Source organism: Panthera pardus, unplaced genomic scaffold, assembly GCF_024362965.1.
Source record: "Panthera pardus isolate Hobbes unplaced genomic scaffold, ASM2436296v1 HiC_scaffold_6, whole genome shotgun sequence".
NCBI lineage: Eukaryota > Metazoa > Chordata > Mammalia > Carnivora > Felidae > Panthera > Panthera pardus.
Window position 1 is genome coordinate 26,956,597 of NW_026526991.1, and position 21,426 is coordinate 26,978,022.

At 36.3% G+C, this 21,426-nt stretch overlaps 2 protein-coding genes across 3 annotated transcripts in view; one reads left to right on the forward strand and one right to left on the reverse strand.

Annotated features, from left to right (window-relative positions):
- Positions 1 to 21,426, reverse strand: part of MRPL42 (mitochondrial ribosomal protein L42) — a 72,708-nt gene that overhangs the window by 27,414 nt on the left and 23,868 nt on the right. Inside the window, exon 6 of one of the 2 annotated variants that reach the window (XM_053895989.1) lies at positions 10,815 to 12,217. The exons of the other annotated variant lie outside the window; for it this stretch is intronic. Coding sequence (XP_053751964.1) covers positions 12,172 to 12,217 — 46 coding nt within the window. The 3' untranslated portion in view covers positions 10,815 to 12,171. Of the gene's footprint in view, positions 1 to 10,814; positions 12,218 to 21,426 lie in introns of those variants that run through there. 2 annotated transcript variants of the gene reach the window in all.
- Positions 15,535 to 16,047, forward strand: LOC109265333 (peptidyl-prolyl cis-trans isomerase A-like). The gene has a single exon (XM_053895991.1). The coding sequence runs from the start codon at positions 15,541 to 15,543 to the stop codon at positions 16,030 to 16,032; it is 492 nt and encodes a 163-aa protein (XP_053751966.1). The 5' UTR covers positions 15,535 to 15,540; the 3' UTR covers positions 16,033 to 16,047.

Genomic DNA, 21,426 nt, shown 5'->3' on the forward strand with positions numbered 1-21,426 from the left:
GATGGGTATTAAGGAAGGCACTTGTTGGGATAAGCACTGGGTGTTATATGTAAGTAATCAATCACTAAATTCTATTCCTGAAATCATTATTACAATATATGTTAACCAACTTGGATTTAAATTTTAAATAAATAAATAAATAAATAAATAAATAAATAAATAAATAAATAAAAAGTGGTTCTCTATGAAGCAATCTTCCCCAACTAATCTCTTCTCCAGTGACTTTCTTTTCCTGAACCTGAATGATGGTATAAAATTTATCAATTTATTACTTAATGTCTTATATTGGTTTCCAATTGTTAGGCAGACAATACTGCCTTATTGTTTAGTTCTGCCCCCACCCAACCCTTAGCCACCTAGTGTGTGCGGAAGAGAGTGTTAAAATATATGAATTAAACTGATAAGGAAATTATTAGTTGTTGAGTGTATCAGTGAGTGATCATTCAAGTAGAGATGGTTTATAAGTAAAGGTTATTAATTTCTTTTAAACACTGGAAAAGAAAACTCTAATCAATTTCTTTTTTAAAATTTTTATTATAAATTTTTTAAATGTTTATTTTTGAGAGAGAGAGACAGTGCGAGTGGGAGAGGGGCAGAGAGAGAGAGAAGAGGAGACACAGAATCTGAAGCAGGTTCCAGGCTCTGAGCTGCCAACACAGAACCCAGTGTGGGACTTGAACCCATGAACTGTGAGATCATGACCTAAGCTGAAATCAGACGCTTAACCTGAGCCGAAGTCAGATGCTTAACCGACTGAGCCACCCTGGCCCCCTAATCAATTTCTGACTGAAGGCCAACCATGCCATGTACACTCATCTCTGTCCCATGGACGTAACGATCTAAACCTTAAAACAAATCAGTAATGGAATGGAATGGAATGGCCACACTATTTGGTGTTTCTCCCTTCAAAAAGTAGAGTCTATTTCCCCACTCCCTGAACTGGGATGGACTTGTGGAAGTCATGTACCAGTTTGGAGACTAGGCCTTAAGAGACCTTGTAGTTTTCACTCTGTACCCTTGAAACCCTGAAGCCATGTGAACAGGCCAGGCCTGACTCACTGGATAGTGAGAAACACAAAGTTCCCCTTATGGCTTCAGCCAACAGCCACTCTATCACTGGACATATGGGTGACACCAGCTAAGACCAGCCAGCCTCATCAACCCAATTAATGGGTCGCATTAACACCCTCAGATGCATGGACAAACCCCATCAGGATCAGGTGAGCCCAACCTAGACAAGATTTAGCCAGAACCATAAACTATAGGGTTTTTTTTTTTTTTAATTTCTTTAAAAAAATTTTTTTTAATGTTTACTTATTTGAGAGAGCGTGCTTGTGTGAGCGGAGGAAGGGCAGAGAGAGAGGAAGACAGAATCGGAAGCAGGCTCTACATTATCAGTGCAAAGCCCGACCTGAGCCGAAGTTGGACACTCAACCAACCAAGCTACCTAGGCGCGCCGGGTTGTTGTTTTAAGCTAATAAGTATTTGGGGAGATTTGTAACCTAACAATAGATAACTGATACTCAGGGATTCATCCAAAGTTCTCTTAATAGACAGACCCTCAAGTAGTTTTAAACACTTATTAACAAGTTATTAAATCCTAAAAACAAAACAAACAAAACAAAAACACCTTAAAGTGAAGATTAAAGCTGACATGGGAGGGGGCACCTGGGTGGCTCAGTCAGTTGGGCGTCCGACTTCGGCTCAGGTCATGATCTTGTGGTCGCGATTTCGAGCCCCCCCGTCAGGCTCTGTGCTGACCGCTCAGAGCCTGGAGCCTGTTTCGGATTCTGTGTCTCCCTCTCTCTAACCCTCCCCCAGTTCATGCTCTGTTTCTCTCTGTCTGAAAAATAAATAAACATTAAAAAAAAAAACTTAAAAAAAAAATAAAGCTGACATGTTAGGAATAATTTATTTCCTCACAGAAATATTAATCAGAAAATAAGGTAAAGTGTCTCTGAATGGATAACTAGAAAGAGTAAGAAAATGGTCGAATGTTTTAATTGTAAATACATGATTTCAGGGGCACATCCAGTGGAATGCTAGAGCTGGTTCATAGCAACCTGATATCCAATTATTAAATTTTCAGAAATTTTGTGAGCCAGTTGTTAAACTTTTGGTAGATTAAATCAGCCATGATGAGAATATGTGCACCATGGAAATTGGCAAACATCACCAGGCAGAGCCAGAGTTCACAGTATATGAATGAACACATCTGCTGTTGCAGACAAATTTCATCAGTATGTGTGTGCGTAAATACACATATAAAAATATCCTTAATATTTAAAGAAGACATTGGTTCGTTCTGCCATGCTGTGATCTTGGGCAAGTCAATTAGTCTTACTGAATCTCAGTTCCCCTATCTATAAAATCAAAGTATGTGCCTCAAAATCATCTTTAAGGTGATTTTCAGGTCTACTATTTCTATCTTCTATGATCCTACTGATGGTAGTTATACCTGGGTGGCAATGATGAAAAAGACCAACAGGACTAATTAAAATTGGCACACTGACCATGTTACCAACCACAATTTTTGCTCTAATTCAAGATAAATTAAAGAGGGCAATACACTAGTAATTCAATGTGCTTTGGACTATGGAGAAGGAAGAGGTGAATTCTGACTAGAGGGGATTAGGAAAGGTCTGGGCAAGATATTTTGTCAATCAGGAATAAGGTCTCATCTTTGAATATACAGTGGCTTGAACTCTACAAGGGCTTAATAAAATGTGCTGAAGTAATTATATACCTGGAGAGAAAATTGGAAAGAAAATACAATCTTGTTGAATTAAAGACTGACTCAGTATTCTACTTGTAATTTCCATATGTAATTGTGGAACTCTGCCTCAGCTTCTCCATCTAAAAATGTTTATAAGCAACATTATAAGAATTCAGGCAATCATAACTGTGAAGCATGTCAGGAATCCTACAGGAAGATGCTATATAAATATGAAGATGATGTGACTAAATCAAAGTAGATGCCTTTGTGCCAAACTAGAAAGCACATTACATACATATTCTACCTGGGCATTTCTTCCCAGCGTGTTAAAATATCTTTTCTTTCAGAAGGTTAAACAGCATATTAAAAACTAGTAGGGGGCTAATGGCCAAACTGTAATTGGGACAGTATGTGCAAATTATTTTGCTAAGAATATTAGCAAGTCATTTTGAACTTCTGAGAAAAAAAATCTAAGAAATCATTCCCTTTCCCTGTAAGCAATGAAGACATTTATTTATGCCTTCAGCAAATAAAGTAATTTGCTAACCTCTTGGGCTTATGTGCTGATACTTCAGCTGATTCCTTTCTGGAAATCATAAATACACAACTGAAAAATATTCCGTAAGTAAGGGTTTGCATACATTGCTAGAGCTTTCCAAAATGGAGGTACATGCTGTCTTGTTTTCTTCTGTTCTTAAAAATGCTTGGAATCTAACTAAGGTTGCTTTCTTAGAATATGTGGAAACCAAACTTCCTATCTTGCATATCAACAGCACTCCAGTACTAATGTTATTATGTACTTAGCTGCAGGCAAGTAAGAACTAGGGCATTATGTGCTAGAGCCTTTAATGAACTGAAAAACAACAGATTCTATCCCCAGGAAAACACACAGATATATATTCTCAAAATTCTACACATAGATATCACCTATCCCCAAATCCCATTTGTAAAATCCTTAGGTTAAAGTGCTCTGCACTACAGCAAATCTTTTACAACATCATGTTTGTGGTTATATGAATGTACCAGGCCATATTAGGCACTAAGGACACAGTGGTAAACAAAGCCAGTCAGGGACCTTGCAAGTTACACAGCTGAGTTTAGTAGGAAAGATGGATATTTATCAAATAATCACACACACACACACACACACACACACACACACACAAATGCTTAATTAAAAACTTTGATCAAGTGCTACAGAGTAAGAATTACATCCAACTTCCTTCAGATACCATGTAAGCAAGAAGAGAATGGAGGGAAATATTTAAAGCATTGAGAGCAGAAAAACCCACCAACCTAGAATTCTGTACCCTGTAATACTATCCTTCAAAAGTGAAGGAGAAATAAAGACTTTGTCAAACAAACAAAAATGTAAAGAATCTGTTGCCAATAGACCTGTCTTGTAAAAACTATTAAAAGAAGTTCTTTAGAGAGAAGGAAAACAAGACAGGTCAGAAACTCAGATCTACATAAAGAGCAGTGGTGAAGGATAAGTGAAGACAAAACCCAAACTTTTTCTTACTCTTCACTGATCTAACATAACAGTTTGTTTAAAAAAAAACAACAGTATATCTGATTATATGTATATACGCTTATGCATGAGAAATGAATGACCACAATGATACAAGAGACAGGAGGGAGGAATTAGAATTATCTCATTTTTATAAAATACTTGCACTGCCCATGAAGCAGTATAGTGTTGCCTGAAAGTGGACTCGGCTTATTTGCAAATGTATATATGCAACCACTCTAGGGCAACCACTAAAAAGGATTTTTAAAAAAGAAGTATATTACAACAGGGCCTGGCAAGTAGGAAGGCCTTAAGGGAAAAAAGGTGTAACAGATGTGCTAAGAAAGGAGAGAAAACAGAGTCACATAAATCAAAACCATAAAAGGCAGAAAAAGTAAAAAGCAAAAATAGAATAGAAACAAAGAACAAGGGCAACAAATAGGAAACAGTAGCAAATATAGTAGAAAATAATCCAACTATATCAACAATCACTTTGAATGTCAATGGTCTACAGGCACCAATTAAAAGACAGAGATTGCCAGATTAGATAAAAAAACAAGACCTAACTCTATGTTGTCTGCAAGAAACCCACTTAAAACATAAAAACACATACAGATTAAAAATAAAGGAAGAAAGATATACTATAGTAACACTATTCAAAAAAAAGGAGCAGCTATATTAATTTCAGACACAGCACACTTCAGAGCAAAGAATGCTATCAGGGAAAAGAAGGACATTACATAATGATAAAATGATCAATTCTCCAAGAAGACATACCAACTGTTAACGCATATGCACCTAACAACAGAATGCCAAAATATGTGAGGCAAAAACTGATGAGACTGCAAAGAGAAATAGATGAATCCATTATTATAATTGTAGACTTTAACCCCCTCTATCAGAAATGGACAGATCCGGCAGGCAGGAAATCAGTAAAGACATACCTGAACTCAACAACACCATCAATCAAATAGATAAAATGGACATCTATAGACTACTTCAACCAACAATAGCAGAATACATATTCTTCTCAAGTTCACATGAAACATTCACTAATATAGACCACAATCTGGGTCATATAACACAACTTAACAAATTTAAAATAGAAATCATACAATGTCTATAGCCAAAGTATGGAAAGAGCCCAAATGTCCATTGAGGGATGAATGGATAAAGAAGATGTTTATATTTACAATGGAGTATTACTCAGCAATCAAAAAGAATTAAACCCTGCCATTTGCAACAAACGGATAGAACTAGAGGGTATTATGCTAAGTGAAATAAGTCAGTAAAAGAAAAATATCATATGACTTCACTCATACGTGGAATTTAAGATACAAAACAGATGAACATAAGGGAAGGGAAGCAAAAATAATATAAAAACGGAGGGGGACAAAACATAAGAGACTCTTAAATATGGAGAACAAACTGAGGGCTGCTGGAGGGGCTGTGGGTGGGGGGATGGGCTAAATGGGCAAAGGCATTAAGGAGGACACTTGGTGCAATGAGCACTGGGTGTTATACATAGGAGATGAATCACTGGAATCTAAAAACATTATTGCACTATATGCTAACTAACTTGAATATAAATTAAAAATTAGTTAATTAACTAAAAAAACCAGAAATCATGCAATGTGTGCTCTCAGATTACAGTGGGATTAAACTTGAAATCATTAATGGGAAGCCAGCTGGACAATCCCAAAATACTTGAAGATTAAACAATACACTGCTACATAACACGTGGGTCAAAAAAGAAATATCAAGAGAAATTAAACAGTACTTTGCACTAAATGAAAATGAAACACAGCTTACCAAATTTGTGGGATGCAGTGTAAGCCACAAATGCTTAAAGGGAAATTTTAGCATTGAATATACATGTTAGAAAAAAAAAGAAATATCTAAAACCAACCATCTAAGCTCCCACCTTAGGAAACTAGAAAAAGAAGAGCAAATTAAATCTAAAGTACGCAGAAGAAAGGAAATAATAAGAATCAGAGTGGAAATCAATAAAATTGAAAACAGGAAATCAATAGAAAAATTGATAAGATCAAAAGCTCATTCTTTATAAAGATAAAAAAAATTAATAAGCCACTAACCAGGCTAAGAAAAAAAGAAAAGGCACAAATTGCTAATATCAGAAATGAAACAAGGGACATTATTACAATTCCCACGGACAACTAACTCTATACCCTCAGATAACTTAGATAAAGTGCGCCAATTCTTTGAAAGACACAACCTGGCAAAATTCACACAAGAAACATACTACTTGAATAAGCCTGTATCTATTAAAGAAATTGCATCAATAATAACCTTCCAGAATATAAAGCACCAGGCCCAGATGGATTCACTATGAATTCTACCAAACATTTAAGAGAGAAATAATACCTATTCTCTACAATCTTTTTCAGAGAATAGAGCAGAGGGAATACTTCCTAACTCATTCTATGAGGCCAACATTACCCTGAGACCAAAACCAGACAAAGACATTACTAGAAAACCACTAGCTAGTATCTAAAATGAATATAGATGCAAAAATCCTCAACAAAATACTAGCAAATCAAATCTAAAAAAAAAAAGGTGCAAAAGAGAATTATGCACCATGATCAAATGGAACTTATGCCAGGTGTATAAGGCTAGTTCAACTTTAAAAAATCAATTAATGCAATACACTAGTATTGAAAAAGAACGAAGTGAGAGGACTGACACTGTCTGATTTCAAGACTTACTACAAAGCTACAGTCAAGGGAGTGCAGTACTAGTGAACGAGCAGACAAAATATTTCAACAGAACAGAACGGGAGAGCCTTAAAACAGAACCACATAAATACAGTCGACTGATTGTTGACAAAGGAGTAAATGCAATACAATGAAGCAAAGAGTCTTTTCAACAAATGGAGCTGGAACAACTACAAATGCAAAAAATAATAATAATAATAATCTAGACAATGACTTTACATCCTTCATAAAAATTTACTTAAAATGGATCATACACACACACACACACACACACACACACACACACACACACACACACACACACACAAAGGGTCACAGACTTAAAGGTAAAATGCAAAACTATCAAACTCTTAGAAAATAACATGGGAGGAAGTTTAGATGATCTTGGGTTTGATGATAACTTTTCAGATACAACATCAAAGGCATGATCCATGAAAGAAAAAATTAATCAGCTAGAGTTCATGAAAATTAAAAATTTCTGCTCTGTGAAACGACAGTGTGAAGAGAATGAAAAGGCGAGCCACAGATTGGGAGAAAATATATGTAAGAGGCCTACCTGATAATAGATTAATATACAAAATATAAAAAGAACTCTTAAAACTCAACAATAACCCAATTAAATAACCTGATTAAACAAATAACCCGATTAAAACAAATAACCTGACTAAAAAATGGGCCAAAGACCTTAACAGACACTTCAATAAAGAAGATACGCAGATGGCAAATAAGTATATGAAAAGATGCTCCACAGTCATGCATCAAAGAAATGCAAATTAAAACAATCAGATACAACTACACACCTCTAATATTAGAGTGGTCAAAATCCAAAAACACTCACATCACCAAATGCTGGTGAGGATGTGCAGCAACAGAAACTTATTCACTGTTGGTCTGAATGCAGAATGGTCCAGCCACTTTAGAAACAAGCGTGGCAGTTTCTTACAAAACTAAATTTACTCTTACCTTACAATCCAATAATCATGCTCCTTGGTATTTACTCAAAGGAGATGCAAACTTATGTCCACACTTGTGCACAGATGTTTATAGCAGCTTTATTTATCATTCCCAAATTTGGGAGTGACCAACATACCTTTCAGTAGGTGAGTGGATGAAGCATAGTATGTCCAGACAATGGACTGTTTTTCAGCGCTAAAAAGAGATTAGCTACCAAGCTATGAAAAGACATACTACTAAATGAAAGAAGCCAACCTGAAAATGCAACATTCTGTATGATTCTAACATATAACATTATGGAAAATGCAAAACTGTGGAGACAAGAAAGATCAGTGATTACCAGGGGTTAGGAAGGAAAAGAGGATAAATAGGCAGACACTAATTTTAGGGCAATAAAACTATGCTGTAGATAATATAATGGTAGAAATATGCCATTCTACATTTGTCAAAATCCACAGAAGGTACAATACCAAGAGTAAACCCTAATGTAAACTATGAACTCTGGGTGATGATGTGTCAATGTAGGTACATCAATTGTAACAAATGCATCATCCGGGTGGGTGATGGTGATAACAAGGGAAGCTATGCATGTGTGGGGACATGGAAAATACCTGTACCTCCCTTTCAATTTTGCTGTGAACCTAAAACTGTTCTAAAAAATGAAGTCTTTTTAAAAAAGGAAAAATATCCACTAGAATGTTAATAACAGCATTATTTATGTTTTATTTTATATTTGAGAGAGAGAGAGAGAGAATGCAAGCAGAGAAGGGGCAGAGAGAAAGAAACAGAATATGAAGCAGGCTCCAGGCTCTGAGCTGTCAGCACAGAGCCCAACGTGGGGCTCAAACTCATGAGCAGTGAGATCATAACCTGAGCCAAAGTCAGATGCTTAATCAACTGAGTCAACCAGGCACTCCAACAGCATTATTTATAATAGGGAACAAAGAGAAACAATGATTATGTCTAAAAGCAGTGAGGAAGTTAATTATGACATCCAGATTATAGAATAATATGCATTCATTAAATGAGAGTATTTAATGATATGGCAAAAAAATTCTATTAAATGAAAAAAGCAAGTTATAAAACAGCATGCATAATACTGTTTTTACTCTTTGAAATATATTTATGCAGTGAAATAAGTGGGAAGAAGGGAAGCAAAACTTGAAGTGTTATCTTTACAAGGGACAATTATGGGTAATTTTTATTTTCTATTTATTTTTTAATTAAAAAATAATAATGCATTATGTTTATGGTTCATAAACATTATAAGGGTGCCTGGGTGGCTCAGTCAGTTAAGTGTCCAACTTCGGCTCAGGTCATGATCTCACAGTTCATAAATTCAAGCCCCGTGACAGGCTCTGTGCTGACAGCTGAGAGCCTGGGGCCTGCTTTGGATTCTGTGTCTCCCTCTCTCTCTGCCCTTCCCCCACTCATTCTCTCTCTCTCTCAAAAATGAACATTAAACATTTTTAAAAAGTTATAAACATCATTATAAAAATTAAGTGGCTCAGTAGATACTAGTTAAGTAGATACTATCATCCTTAAGAAGGGACCATTTTTTGCTGTTGGCCTAGCAAAAAGTATAATGCCTCTTCAAATGTATTAGGGGTTTGGTAAATCCTTGACGACTAGATCAACAGAATGAATAATGGCCTCAGAATGTCTCAACACATAATTTCACTACTCCCATTTATTCTACTAGACATTCTTACCTAAAGAACATCCAAATAGTCTCTGGTAATTAAGCACATTGTTACTGCCTTTGGGTAAGCAGTGTTTGAATTGAACTCTAAGAGTGCCCTCTGGTGGCTCACTGACAATGCTTTTATATCAGCTTGAGGTGTCTTAATCCACCTCATCAATGGAAACATGGGAACCGGAAAATTTTTCACGACTGAATGAATTCCCTTTAAAGGACCATCCCACCTTATGCAGTTTTTAAATTTCTAGAAAAAAGGAGACAAGTAAGTGGACCTTTGCTAAAATGTTTGTGATGGTGGATAAGTTACTACCCCTGGGGTAGAGAATGGAAGGAGCAGAGAGGAAGGAGGTGATGGTGGTGATGGAATATGTACTTACTTAGCAAACTAAATAACAGCAATCCATGAAAGCCAAAATTCTAGCATCTACAGTATTAACCTGTAGTTCCAGTACAATAAAATCAAAGTTAATTCTCCAAAGCATTGACATGTGGATGTGTGGTTTGGGCATCTTACAATCAAACAATCTCTATTTAGTACATCTTTGTACTTAGAAAAAAAGTTTTTAATTAATTTAATTGTTCTTTATTCTTCCTACTTTTATAATGTGGCATATTTCAATCTTTGTAAAAATTTGGATATAAATCAACCAGAAAAAAATCTAATCATTTTCAAAAATATGTCACTGAACATGGCTGGTAAATATTTAAAATTTCTGATTAGTAAGTTCTATCAACATGTTTTTCTTTGCTCTTTCCCCCACATTAATATATTAATGATAAAAGGAAGCCACTTAAAAACATTTCCTTTTGGTAACAGAGGGTGGCCATTATTACTTCCTTAATCCTTTCCTATTTATTATTCCTTACATTTTTACTGAATACTTGAAACTTCAGAGAGAGTTCCTCTATTAAAAGAACTAGATTAAAGAATAGACTTTTTATTTTATTTTTTAAAAGTTTTTATTTATTTTGAGAGAGAGAGAGCACGTGTGCACATGTCAGGGAAGGGCAGAGAGAGAGGGAGACAGAAAATCTCAAGCAGCTTCATGCTGTCAGTGCAGAGCCTGATGTGGGGCTCAAACTCATAAACTGAGATTTGGGATTATGACTTGAGCCAAAATGCAGAGTCAGACACTTAACCGACCAAGCCACCCAGGCATCCCAAAACAACAGACTTTAAATAAGTTTTCATTTCAATGAATTTCATTTCAATTTTACTTCAATGAAATCATTTTCCACATCAGATTTTAAAATATCACAAATATTTTACAAGTTTCAATAAAGCACCTTTCCACCTTCTTAAAAGATTCCTCACGTCCTAAACAGAAATCACAGGGGCAGCAATGCCATTAAGGATCACATATAAGGTGGTAGTGACAACCAACAGCAAAATAATCAATTAACATTCTCATCACACTAGTGATATTAACATTTTAACCACAGAGTTGCATGTGTTCTGAAGCTAGCATAATTTCTAAAACAGCCAGAAAAAAAAAAAAAATTTAAAACAAATTCTATAATATCCTTTCTAGGAAAGTACATTCTTAGGTAAAAGAAAATAACCCTTTGTCACTGTAATGCACAGTAGAAAGGCTCTGGAACCAGACCATTTGGATCCTGGCTCTCCCACTCCACTTGCTGGGTAAGTGGAGTTCAAAGTCACTTGGCCTTACCTATAAAGTAGGAATGATGATCTTTCTTCAAAGGATTATTGTGAGAATTTAATAATAATGTATATATATGTAAAGGACCTAGCAAGCAGTAGAAACTAATTAAAATGTAACTACAGTTAACCCCTGAACAAAGGGGTTAGGGGTACCAATCCCCATTGCAGTCAAAAATGCATGTCTAACTTTTGACTCCCCAAAACTTTAATTACTAATAGCCTATGATGACTGGTAGCCTCACCGATTAACATAATTGATTAACATGTATTTTGCATGTTATATGTATTTTATATTTTTATATTGTTACAATAATGCTGGGGAAAAGAAAATGTTACTAAGAAAATCTTAAGAGAAAATACATTTACAGTACTGTACTATATTTATCAAAAAAAATTCTGTGTATAAGCAGACCACTTCAAACTCAAGTGGTTCAAGGGTCAACTAGAATTTATTTCCTAGAAGCCACAAGAAAGAAAACATCATAACATTTATTTTCTGGGTGGACCCCATGAGTTTCTTTCCAAAGGCAATTAAAAAATCTCCCTGTGAAGGAGAACCATGCACATTTTTATGAATCATATTTATACTACTAACAATATTTGGCTGATAATGTAAAAATACTTAATCACAACTAGATACATAAAAATAAATGGTATACCTTAATATCTCAAAGGCAAGATAAGATGAAGTAGGTTTCTGCATATAAGAATGTCAAATCCACAATTACGTAAGATATATAAAGAAATTGACATTCTAAGACATTCTAAGACATAAAAAGACATTTTATTATTGTTTTGCTACATAACAGTGAATACACTCAATTGCATTTTCTCAAATGGCAAATAAGACACAAGATAACATCTCTTTGATTCCTGAAAACCTCAATATCATCTGTCTTTTGGAGGATCCAGTTTCCTACGACGTCTATGATACCTTGAAAAGAAGAAAATATTTAAGATATTATTTTAGTAAATGTTAACTGTTCCTGATAAAAATATAAAATTTCTATGATTAGTTTGCTGTTCATTAGCACTCAATGAAATCAACAAAACCTAATACATATATACACATACACGCTGTTAGATATAGTTTATACATACTTAGCTAGATAAATATTTCTTAATAGGAAGCCACATTTCCCCACTGTGGGAATTGTTTTCTACTAATTAAGCATTTTGGAAAGGATTTTGCAGCTGTTGAGGTTAATTTCAATATGGTAACCTGGGTAATTAATCCTTAATTAAAAACGAATAATTGTCTTTATCGTAAAGAAACAGCACATCATGAACGTGCTGAGCATGCTCTATTAAAGTTTTATTCAAAAGGCAATGTCTTTCCCTACATGGAGCCCTCTTAAGCTACAAAATTATATTTTAATATACAATAGGATACAATCAGTAATATGTTTACAGAAAAATGTACAAGGTCACAAAAAAATGAAAGAAATGCAAATTCAAAGTGAGGAATCTTTTACTTGTTTTTGCAATCACAAATATTTTAAAAAATCATAATTCCCAACCCAAGCACAGGTGTGATGAAATAAGCACCATCAGACATGATTGGTTAAAGTATTAATTGGTAAAATACTCAGGAAAAGCAGTGTGGCAATATATATATCAAAAAACTTTTTAAAATAGTCTTTACTTTTGATCTAGTAATTCCTCTTCTGGAAATCTATTCTAAAACACATAGAAAAATAGTTAAAATATTAACTATTTTAATACTAAAATATATTAAATATTTAAATATTAAATATTAATCAGGGAGGGGGAGATACAGGATGCACATTTACATATACAGGATTAAGACCATATAAAAATAGGCAAACTAACAAAACTTATTAAAAGAGAAATATGAAATGCATGGTTACCAGTGATTGAGTCATTTTACCATGAAGAATTTTTCTTTTTGCTTCTTTGCATTTCCTTATTTTCTGTCTTAAGAGAATTTCTGCATAGAGTACATGTGTTTATGGTGATGAGTTCTCTTCAAAAATTCCCTTTAGACCAGATTTTGGCAAGTTGGCCTGAGTTATTTACTTTTTTGCTAATGTGGAAACCCAATGTAAGGATTTCTATACCATAAATAGTAAGCCATGTATCTTGCGCTCTTTAGCTGTGATTAAGATATCAAAAGCATTCTTTTTGCTTATCTTATGGTTTCATATGGGCAAGTTTCCTATATGTTGTTTTTTTTATACTGATTTTTTGAAAATTGACAAAACACAGAAATTAAGTTGATAAAATGAAGTACATCTATCTACAATAACACAGAACATTAAGTTAGAGAATAATATACATATAGTGTAATATACATGTATTTTCTACATGTACTTATACTGGCACAGAAAAAAACTCACCATTTTCTTAAGGTCTCCAGTTATATGCCAGATAATCAAGGTTTTACTAGTGCCACCCTGAAAGGTGGGGTCTCTCAAAGCAACTAGTCACCAGAATAGGGGTTTGGGAAGTCACAATTTCTTAGGATGCATGAATTTCAATTTCTGCTACAATCACTAGCCAGAAGCAAGCACCTTGATTATAGGGTGCCCTTATAACTTACCATTCGGACCTGGACTCTTGAGAGAATTAAAAACCCACCCTATTAATAATTAACAAAACAATGAAACCAAGACTCTTCCTGGAAAACCAAGACATATTGTTACCCTTCTTCAACTACACAATGATTCAGTGACATCTGAAATACTTGTCCACAGTTCTTAATCGAGAGCAGAACTTTATCTCCTGGTTCAAACCACAGCTGGATGTTCAAATCTGTTTCCTACTGATGGCAGTAACTAATTTTTGTGGGCTCCATGGAAAAATATTAAAATAGTTACTTAAATAAAGTAGTACTGCTATTCATACATTTATAGGATTGCCCTATATTTTGAGAAATTTCAAATTATTTTCAAATCCTTACTTTCCCTCCAGCCTTTCAATCCTTCCATCCTTCTTTCTTTCAACATAACTTGACATCTAGTAGTGCTGTTAGCTTACTATCTGCTTTTTTAAGAGGTATTATGAGAATGAGTATCATTTATTCATTCATTTATTTTTAAATATGTGGACATCTACTATCTACACTACTTCTAGGTGCTCAGAATTCTGTAGTACACAAAACAAGACAAAATCTCCACCCTCATAAAGCTGACATTCCAGTGCAGGAGACAGGAAAACAAGTAAGTTAGCCAGGGAAGGTTTCAGAAAGAAAAAACCCAAAGTGAGAAAGCTAGCTTTGCTGATACCAGCAAGAGAATTCTACAGAGACTGAACAGCAAGTATAAGGGCTTTGAAGGAAAGGCATGTTCAAGGAACAGCAAAAAGGCCATGTGGCTGGAACAGAGTGAACAAGGAAGAGAACAAAAGAAAATGAGAATGGAGGTGTAATGGAGGATCAGATCACACACGTTCTTATACGTAATAGTTAAGGTCTTTAGCTTTTTTTCTGGGTAAGATGGGAAACTGTTGGAAGGTTTTCAACAGAAAAATTGTAAGAACTAAGTGAAATTTTAACAGGGTTACTCTGGCAATGTGCTAACAGACAGTAGGGAAGCAAAGCAGAAGCAGGGAGACTAGTTAAGAAGTGACTTCAAAAAACCAGGCAAAGGGTGGTCACATGGAGCAGGATGGTGGCAGAAGGAATGGTGATAAATGGTCAAATGTGGACACATTTTGGGAGACAGAGCTAACAGGATTTGCTGAGAGACCATACGCTGGGTGTGAGACAAAGAGAAGAATCAAGAATGGCACCAAGGTTTCTGGCCCAAGCAATGAGAAGAATGGAGCTAGCATTAACTGAGATAGGGAAGGCTGCAGGAGAAGCTGGTTTGTGGCGGACCATTAGAAGCTCAGTTAGAGACATATTAAGTTAGGGTTGCCTATTAGACATGTGGATATACAGTTGGAGCTGGATATACAGTTCTGGAGATCAAGGAACAGGGCTTGGCCAGAGATTAAACGGGGAGCTATCAGGGATGCCTAGGTCACTCAGTCAGTTAAGGTCAGACTCTTGATTTCAGCTCAGGTCATGAGTCTCAGGTCTGAGTTTGTGATATTGAGCCCTTCATCAGGCTCTGCACTGACAGCATGGAGCCTGCTTGGGATTCTCTCTCTCCCTCTCTCTGCCCCTCCCCCACACAGGTGCTGGTGCTCTCTCTAGCTCTCTCTCAAAATAAATAAATAAAGTTAAAAAAAAAAAAAAGAATTGGGGCTTTGCAGATGCCACCACCCTGGAGCCACCCATGCTGCCCAGCCATGGTCAACCCCAGCATGTTTAACATCTCCATGGATGGTGAGCCTTTGGGCTCCATCTCCTTCAAGCTGTTTGCAGACAAAGTTCCAAAAATGGCAGAGAACTTCCATGCTCTAAGCATTGGGGAGAAAGGACTTGGTTATAAAGGTTCCTGCTTTCACAGGATTATTCCGGGATTTATGTGCCAGGGTGGTGACTTCACATGTCATGATGGCACTGGCAGCAGGTCCATCTATGGGGAGAAATTTGATGATGAGAGTTTCATCCTGAAGCACACAGGTCCTGGCATCTTGTCCATGGCAAATGTTGGACCCAACACAAATGGTTCCGAGTTTTTCACGTGCACTGCTAAGACTGAGTGGTTGGATAGCAAGCACGTGGTGTCTGGCAAGTTGAAGGAGGGCATGAATATTGTGGAAGCCATGAGGCATTTTGGGTCCAGAAATGGCAAGACCAGCAAGAAGATCACCACTGCTGACTGTGGACAAATCTAAAAAATTTGACTTGTGTTTTACCTTAACTACTAGACCATTCCTTCTGTAGCTTGGGAAAGCACCCCTCCACCTCCATCTGTCAAAATCTCCTATAATGTTTGTGTTCTTGCAGCAGTTTCACGGGTTCCATGTTTTCCTTACTCCCCTCCAAGTCTAGCTGGATTCAGAGTGAAGATTATGATAATGAAATAAAAGTTAAACAACAACAACAACAAAAAAGAGAGTTGGGAGCCATCAGCATACAGAAGATATTTAAAGCCATGAGACTGGATAAAATCACTATCTTGGAAAATGGGACAGAAAAGAAGAGAGAACCAAGGACTGATCTTTGGGCACTCCAAAATTTATTGATAAAGGATATGAAAAGGAATCAGTAGGAGAAACTAGGCTAGTATATGAACTTTAGATATATATAAATAGTTTCAATGAAGCTATTAAGGTTGAATTAATGAGAAAAATAACAGATAACCCAAATACAACTATTAGGGACTCTGTAACACTGCTAAAATGATGTGTTTTGGAAACAGTTATAACAGAAAGAATGTTCCATCACTTCTGATGTTTTTCATGCCAACTGAGGAAGACTGAAAGGGAAAACATCCTGTACACAAATGCTATACATAAGGGCACAGATGATATACTTGCTTCCTGAGTACTAGCAACCCTAAAGGCCAACAGGAGATACTGTAGGGGCTGCTGTGCAGGGCAAAGCCACTCAGAATCAGGTCCTCAACAACTATTTACGAAGGAGATATCTAATGCAAACTGCTGTTGAGAATACGGAAAAAAAATGGATTTGCATAATGGGTATCCTTCAAAGAACATGTTCAAAGCCCCATGACGTCAGGTGAATATGATGTAATAGCTAAGCTAGTTTAATTTGTTTTCATACCTGTAATATTATCAAACAGGAAGTAGCAGGAACCACATGGTTATCTATTAAAATCAACCTCGGCACAAATGAATATAAAAATAGTCATTCAGGCAAAGGCAAAACATAAGGAACTAAAAGTTCGATTTAACTGCACACCCAGTGTCCTGGGTTTCCTCATTATCTACCTCCCACACTAAAAATTTAAATAGTTCTGGCACCCAATCTCAGCATTAAGCTCAAACCTAGGAAGAATCTTTGAATTGCCTTCCCAAAGTAAGTAGGATCACCAGGATTAGGAAAAGGCAAAAAGCAATTCACAAATTTCACAGTAACAATATTAACTTTAGATTTCCAGACTTGAGATAATCTAATCACCAATGTTTTTGGCCACTGGGCTATTTCGGCATCGAATGCATACAGTCACACTACCTACACTTCCAACCCACCCACTTTGGGGGAGGCCATTAATTAAATGTATGTAGGTTCAGGAGTGAATGAAGTGAGGCAACACCCTGGGATCATAAAGCCACTGCTGACCTTGATTAAGAATTTGATAATAAGAAACAACTTACTCTACCTGTGACCCTATCAAATAAAATGAAAATTGAATAAACTCACATAACTTGATAGCTAAACTCTGGGAATAAAACTTCTAAGAATCACTGAGAAATTTACCAGTGGACCTTCCCCAAAACTATCATAAATAAAGTACCATTCAAAAAAAAACTGAACACCTTCAAGAAGCTGTGGACATAATTAGTAAGATATATTTCATCAGACAGCAACTGAGTACCCACACACTGTATTAAGAATTCTGTATTAGAGATCATGTGGAAAACTACAAAAGATGTATTCCTGATGAAGAGAAAATAGTCTAGAGCAGGAGATGTAGACAAAAAATTACTCATAAATACAAATATAACATTAACATATATCCAGCCATCTATGGTTATATACAGTTGTGCTAACAGGGAAACTATTAGCTGTGTGTGTGTGTGTGTGTGTGTGTGTGTGTGTGTGTGTGTGTGTGTATAACTATGTGCTATAGTCAAAATGACTATAATCAAGTTAAATTTCATGGAAAAAGTAAGCTAAGAGCAAATGGCAGAAAAATGAAAGTACCAAAAATCAAAGGAAACAGCATTTAAGATGGCTTGACTGAAATGAAAAGTCAGATTGGACAAAAAAGTAAAACCCAAAAGTAAAATTCTACTTCTAAGAAACCCACTTGAAATATAAAGACACAGAGGGGCGCCTGGGTGGCTCAGTCGGTTAAGCGTCCGACTTCGCTCAGGTCACGATCTCGCGGTCCACGAGTTCGAGCCCCGCGTCGGGCTCTGGGCTGATGGCTCAGAGCCTGGAGCCTGCTTCTGATTCTGTGTTCCCCTCTCTCTCTGCCCCTCCCCCGTTCATGCTGTGTCTCTCTCTGTCTCAAAAATAAATAAACGTTAAAAAAATAATAATAATAAAATAAAGACACAGATAGGTTAAAAGTAAAAGAAAAGAGGGGTGCCTGGGTGGCTCAGTCGGCTGAGCGTCCGACTTCAGCTCAGGTCACGATCTCGCGGTCCGTGAGTTTGAGCCCCGCGTCAGGCTCTGGGCTGATGGCTGGGAGGCTGGAGCCTGCTTCCGATTCTGTGTCTCCCTCTCTCTCTGCCCCCCCCCCCCCCCCGTTCATGCTCTGTCTCTCTCTGTCTCAAAAATAAATAAACGTTAAAAAAAAAATTTTTTTTTTTATTAAAAATTAAAAAAAAAAAAAAAAGTAAAAGAAAAGAGGGGCACCTGGGTGGCTCAGTCAGTTAAGCATCCAACTCTTGGTTTTGGCTCAGGTCATAATCTCATGGTTCATAAGCTAGAGCCTCACATTGGACTCTGCTGACAGTGCAAAGCCTGCTTGAGATTCTCTCTCTCCCTCTCTCTCTGTCTCTCCTGCACTCACTTTCTCTCTCTCTCTCTCTCTCTCAAAATAAATAAATAAACTTAAAAAAAAAGTAAAGGAACATAAACAGATCATGTAAATGATAATCAAAATAAGTCTGGATAGGCTATATTAATACTAGACAAATTATCCTTCAGAATAAGAAATATTACCAGCAATAAATAAGAAGACTTCAGGGGTGCCTGGTTGGCTCAGTCAGTTAAGTGTCCGACTCTTGCTTTCAGCTCAGGTCATGATCTCACTGTTCATGGGTTCAAGCCCCACATAAGACTCAGCACTGATAGTACAGAGCCTGCTTGGGATTCTCTGTCTCCCTCTCTCTCTGCCCCTCCTCTGCTCTCCCTCTCTCTCTCAAAAATAAGTAAACATTACAAAAAAAAAAAAAAGACTTCATAAAGATAAAGGTGTCAATTCATCAAGAAGCTACAATAACAAATGTATATACAATTAATAACACAATTTCAAAATCTATGAAGACAAATAGAATCAGGAGAAGAAATAGAAGAATCCACAAATATAGCTGTAGATTTCCATATCATTCTAATAATAACTGATTAAATAGAAAATTAGTAAGGGTATAGAAAACTTGAACCACACTCCCAGCCAAGTAGACCTAACTGATATTTTTAGAATACTACCAGCGGCAATGGCAGAATATACACCTACTTTTCAAATGTATGTGAAACATTCACCAAGACAGACTATAATCTGGGCCATAAAACAAATCTTAATCAATTTAAAGACTGAAATCATATAAAGTATGTTTTGTGATCACAACAGAATTAAACTAGAAACCACTAACAGAAAAGTAACCCATGGTTCAAAGAAGAAATCATAAGAGAAATTAGAAAACATTTTGAACTAAATGAAAGTGAAAACATATCAAAATTTGTGGGATGCAGCTAACGCAGTGCTTAACAGGAAATTTATAGCATTAAAAGATTAAATTAAAAAAGAAGACAGGTGGGGCGCCTGGGTGGCTCAGTTGGTTAAGCGTCCAACTTCAGCTCAGGTCATGATCTCACGAGTCTGTGAGTTTGAGCCCCGCGTCAGGATCTGTGCGGACAGCTCAGAGCCTGGAGCCTGCTTTGGATTCTGTGTCTCCCTGTCTCTCTGCCCCTCCCCCATTCATGCTCTGTCTCTCTCTGTCTCAAAAATAAATAAACATTAAAAAAAATTATAAAAAAGACAGGTTTCTAAACAACAAGCCTTTAGAAACTAGAAAAGGAACTAATTACATCCAGGGTAAGCAGAAGGAAGGAAATAACAAGGGTCAAAAATAGAAAACAGAAAGACAACAGAATCAATTAAACCAAAAGCTGACTCTCAAAAACCTCAACAAAATAACAATACCAGGAATGAGAGAAGTGACATCACCACACTAGTGTAGCAGTGTGTATAATAAAGGAATATTATAAACTATGTGCAAATAAATTCAATAATTTAGGTGAAATGGGCAAATCCCTTGAAAGATACAAACTACCAAAGCTTACTCAAAAAGAGAGAAATTAAACAGCCCTATCTATCAAGCACAGTAATTGAATGCAGTGAGAAATCTTTTCACAAAGAAAATCCCATATCTAGATGATTTCACTAGTAAATTCTAACATTAAGAAATAATACCTATTCTGGGAATGCAAGCTGGTGCAGCCACTCTGGAAAACAGCATGTAGGTTCCTCAAAAAGCTAAAAATAGAACTACCCTATGATCCAGCAATTGCATTACTTGGTATTTATCCATGGGATATAGGTGTGCTGTTTTGAAGGGACACATACACCCCAATGTTTATAGCAGCACTATCAATAGCCAAAGCATGGAAAGAGCCCAAATGTCCATTGATGGATGAATGAAGAAAATGTGGTGTATGTCTACACACACGCGCGCGCGCGCGCGCACACACACACACACACACACACACACACACAATGGACTATTACTCAGAAATCAAAAAGACTGAAATCTTGCCATTTGCAACTATGTGGATGGCACTGAAGGGTATTATGCTAAGTGAAATTAGTCAGACAAAAATCGTATGACTTCACTCATATGAGGACTTTAAGAGACAAAACAGATGAACATAAGGGAAGGGAAACAAAAATAATATAAAAACAGGGAGGGGGACAAAACAGAAGAGACTCATAAATATGGAGAACAAACTGAGGGTTACTGGAGGGGATGTGGGAGGGGGGGATGGGCTGAATGGGTAAGGGGCATCAAGGAATCTACTCCTGAAATCATTGTTGCGCTATATGCTAATTTGGTGTAAATTTTAAAAAATAAAAAATAAAACAAGTTAAAAAAAAAGAAAAGAAATAATACCTATTCTAAGGTATTCTTCCCAAAAACTGAAGAGGAGGGAATACTACCAAACCCACTCTGTTGCAGGCATTACTCTGAAACCAAAACCCGACAAAGATATTATAAATCTATAGGCCAGTAACCCTAATAAACAAAGATGTAAAAAATCCACAACAAAATTTTAGCAAATCAAATCCAAACAATACATTAAAAAAAAATAATATATCATGGGGCGCCTAAGTGGCTCAGTCGATTAAGCGTCCAACTTCGGCTCAGGTCATG

Coding starts and splice junctions, on each gene's coding strand:
- LOC109265333 (XM_053895991.1), top strand. CDS start 15,541: ATGGTCAACCCCAGCATGTTTAACATCTCCATGGATGGTGAGCCTTTG.